This window comes from Sinocyclocheilus rhinocerous, unplaced genomic scaffold, assembly GCF_001515625.1.
Source record: "Sinocyclocheilus rhinocerous isolate Xijiao unplaced genomic scaffold, SAMN03320098_v1.1 scaffold2645, whole genome shotgun sequence".
Lineage (NCBI taxonomy): Eukaryota > Metazoa > Chordata > Actinopteri > Cypriniformes > Cyprinidae > Sinocyclocheilus > Sinocyclocheilus rhinocerous.
Genome location: NW_015654522.1, coordinates 284,545 through 288,034, shown reverse-complemented (window position 1 = coordinate 288,034; position 3,490 = coordinate 284,545). Strand labels below are relative to the sequence as shown.

General features: G+C 37.7%; 1 protein-coding gene across 5 annotated transcripts in view; it reads right to left on the bottom strand.

The window, feature by feature from the left end:
• Positions 1 to 777: 777 nt before the first annotated feature.
• amt (aminomethyltransferase) overlaps positions 778 to 3,490 on the bottom strand; it is a 5,729-nt gene continuing 3,016 nt past the window's right edge. For 4 of the 5 annotated variants that reach the window (XM_016524301.1, XM_016524302.1, XM_016524299.1 and 1 more), the window contains exons 5-9: positions 3,042 to 3,120; positions 2,734 to 2,879; positions 1,975 to 2,155; positions 1,739 to 1,894; positions 779 to 1,647 (exon numbers count right to left, since the gene is read on the bottom strand). In XM_016524301.1, coding sequence (XP_016379787.1) covers positions 1,469 to 1,647; positions 1,739 to 1,894; positions 1,975 to 2,155; positions 2,734 to 2,879; positions 3,042 to 3,120 — 741 coding nt within the window. In that variant the 3' untranslated portion in view covers positions 779 to 1,468. Of the gene's footprint in view, positions 1,648 to 1,738; positions 1,895 to 1,974; positions 2,156 to 2,733; positions 2,880 to 3,041; positions 3,121 to 3,490 lie in introns of all 5 variants that reach the window. The other variant, XM_016524298.1, reaches the window with a different exon arrangement.

The following is a 3,490-nucleotide window of genomic DNA, read 5'->3' as shown; positions in this document are numbered from 1 at the left end:
TGATCTTCAGAAATCATTCTAATATGCTGATTTATTATTAGAATTATCAACAGTTGTGCAGCCAAATATTTTTAAGTTACGCCTTCTTTCTTTGCGTGAACGTTTGGGCGGCGTTATGCAAATCTTCTCACATCGTGACGTAGACATGTGGGGTGTGTTAGAACGAGCCGTTTTAGGTAGGTGTGGTTGACTCTTAACTTTTCTAAAGAATATCTCTTTGGATTTGAGACTTTAGTCTTTGCAACTTTACAGATCTTCTTTATGCACCAAGAGCTTGTAACACTCCAAAGAGAAAGGAAAAATTGAAATCGCATCATATGACCCCTTTAACTAAGCGAGACCTTCAAAATATGCAGAGCGGGGGGCGCAAGGACTGGGATTAAACAGGGTGCGCAGAGGTATGCTAATACAAACTGTACGCTGACAGGCAGGTAGGAAAGCAAATTAAAACTCTCGGACCGAGCGTTTTGATTGGACCAACATTTCTTGGTCCTATGCCTTCCACAGAATATATAAATACAGATAAATACATTTAGACCACTTAACTTAATGATTGCAATCGGGATGTGAAGAGACTTGCAACCAGCATAACAAAAAATGTTTCTGAAGACAATCACCTATTGCACCTTTAAGTTAAAGACTTTATTTAAAATCACAGCCCACAGTACAAACACAAACCATACCAAATTGTTGACTGCTAATGTAAAAGTGTATATACTTTAAAAGAACAACCAATCAAGTAAAAGTTTATAAAATTATATAGAATAAATGTAATTATTTAATCACATCCCAAAAAGAAGCATAAATGGAAATGTTCTTTCAGACAGAAAGACTTCACAGTGATGTGGTCTAAAGTTAATTATATTAACAATACTACAGCATGACAACCTACTCCTGAGAAATTAGGCACTTTTCTAATACAGTTTATCTCATTCAGATTAGCTTTGTTAATTATTTTATTATCGTACATCCTAAAGTTATGACACTAAAACAGTACACCGGCATAAAATGAACCAGATATGTGGCAAACTTAGGAAAAAAGGAATCCTAGCCAGTAGTCTTTAAAACATGTCACCTTCCCAAACTCAAACTAACATTTTAAGTGTTCTATGTTAGACACACACACACACACACACACACACACACACACACAGAAACAACAAGTGGTCCTTTCCCACATCCTGAAATTCCATTTGATTTGAATTTCTAGTGAAGTGGCCAAAATGTTGTGCAATTATAACAGAATGTCCTGGAATGTAATTTAAATGGAAGTAAATTATGTTTGTGTTTAAAGTTTGCATTTGTGTTTATGCTCGATGTTGACGTGTCTCTCAGGCTTTACATAATCTCTAATGTTGGTCTCCATTCCAGCGGGAATCCAGTGGCAGTGATCTCCACTGCTAAATAAGACCAGACAGATCTACGACAGACCCTCTCATAAATACAGACGCTTTTATGATCAGTAGGTCTACTGGCCCATGTAGTACTTGGTGGGCACGAATGGCATCTTGCTGACCACTGCTGGCACTGCTTTCTTCCTCACTTCCACCTGGATTGATGTGCCCACTTTACTGAAGCCAGCTTCAACGTAGCCCATGGCAACATTTTGTTTGAGGCAGGGGGAGGGGCATCCACTGGTGACCTCACCTTAAATAAAGTAGACCAGAGTTTGGAATGACATGAGGGTGAATAAACAATGATTTTGAACTATTCTGTTAAACACAAATCCGTTTGTTACCTATAACCCTGCCGTCAGATGACAGGATTGGTGTGTGCTGTCTGACAGGTGGTCCATTGGAGATCAGTCCCACTCTCTTTCTCTGAGTCTTTGCCTTTATTTGAGGAACAATGATGTCAGCACCAGGGAAATCTTGTGCCTGTCGACGACGCTTACCTTAAAACACACACAAATACATTAGCATTCAATATACATGCATGGGAACTTGGGAAGTGATAATAAAAGTGTTGACGCACCTATAGTCCAAACAAGACTTGCTTCCACAGGTGTGGTGGTCTCATCAATGTCATTGCCGTAGAGACAAAGTCCCGCCTCCAGCCTCAGACTGTCTCTGGCACCGAGACCAGCGAGTTTCACCTCACTATCAGCTAACAACTTTTCAGTCAGTGAAACAACATCTCCACTTGGTACTGAGATCTGAATAAATCATATGTAAATACAACAGCATAAATATTACAGACATGCCAAACACACACACACAAAACAACCTCCCAAAAAGAAAGCTTTTAAAACTAGTCTCTTATAATCACCAAGGCTTCATTTATTTGATCAAAATACAGTAAAAACAGTAATATTGTGAACTATTATTGCAATTTAAAGTAACTGTTTTCTAATTATTCCTGTGACTGTAAAGCTGAATTTTTAGCAGCCATTACTCCAGTCTTCAGTGTCACATTATCCTTCAGAAATCATTCTAATATGCTGACTTGGGGGCTCAAGAAACATTTACTTTTATTATCACTGTTAAAACAGTTGAGCTGCTTAATATTTTTGTAGAAACCATGATATATTGTTTACTTTGATGAATAGAAACTTTAAACAAACAGCATTTATTTGAAATAGAAATCTTTTGTAACATTATGTCTTTACTGACACTTTTGACCAATTGAGTGCAGCCTTGTTAAATAAAAGTATTAATTTAAAAACCTCAACCTTTTGAATAATAGTAAATAATTTCAGTATAGTTGTCATACAGTCAGATGGAGATCACACACCTCAACTCCATCCTCCCCTGTATATCCGCAGCGTGTGACCCTGCAGCCCTGGATGCCAAACACTGGGGTCAAAACACTGGTCATAAAGGTCAGCTTCCTGAGGTCATCACCCACACCTTTCTGCAGAACCTGGGCCATTGATGGACCTGCATACAACATGAATATACATATAATCATTGCCGAAACGAATGCCCCAAAAATGTACATAATGCATTTAAATAACACACACAAACCAATGTATTCGAAAAATATAAAGCAGGAATGTGGGCAGTATAACCATGCAAGCATACCACAGACCCATGACTTACCCTGCAGAGCAATGAGACTTTCTTCCATGAACTCCAAATCTACATCATGACCTGCTGCTTTAAACTCCTGAAGTCTGGCCTACAAACAAACACACATACATTTGAACAAACACATGTGTAACCAAATAAATATATACAAATAAAAATTATTAACAGACTGACTGCATTAAAAAAAAACAGATTTTCATACAATAGTATTATTAAAGGGGTCATATGATGCTGCTAAAAAGAACATTATTTTGTGTATTTGGTGTAATGAAATGTGTTTATGCGGTTTAAAGTAAAAAAAACACATTATTTTCCACATACTGTACATTATTGTTTCTCCTCTATGCCCCGCCTTTTTGAAACGCGTCGATTTTTACAAAACTAATCGGTCTGAAAAGCGAGGTGTGCTCTGATTGGCCAGATATCCAATGCGTTGTGATTGGCCGAATACCTCAAGAGTG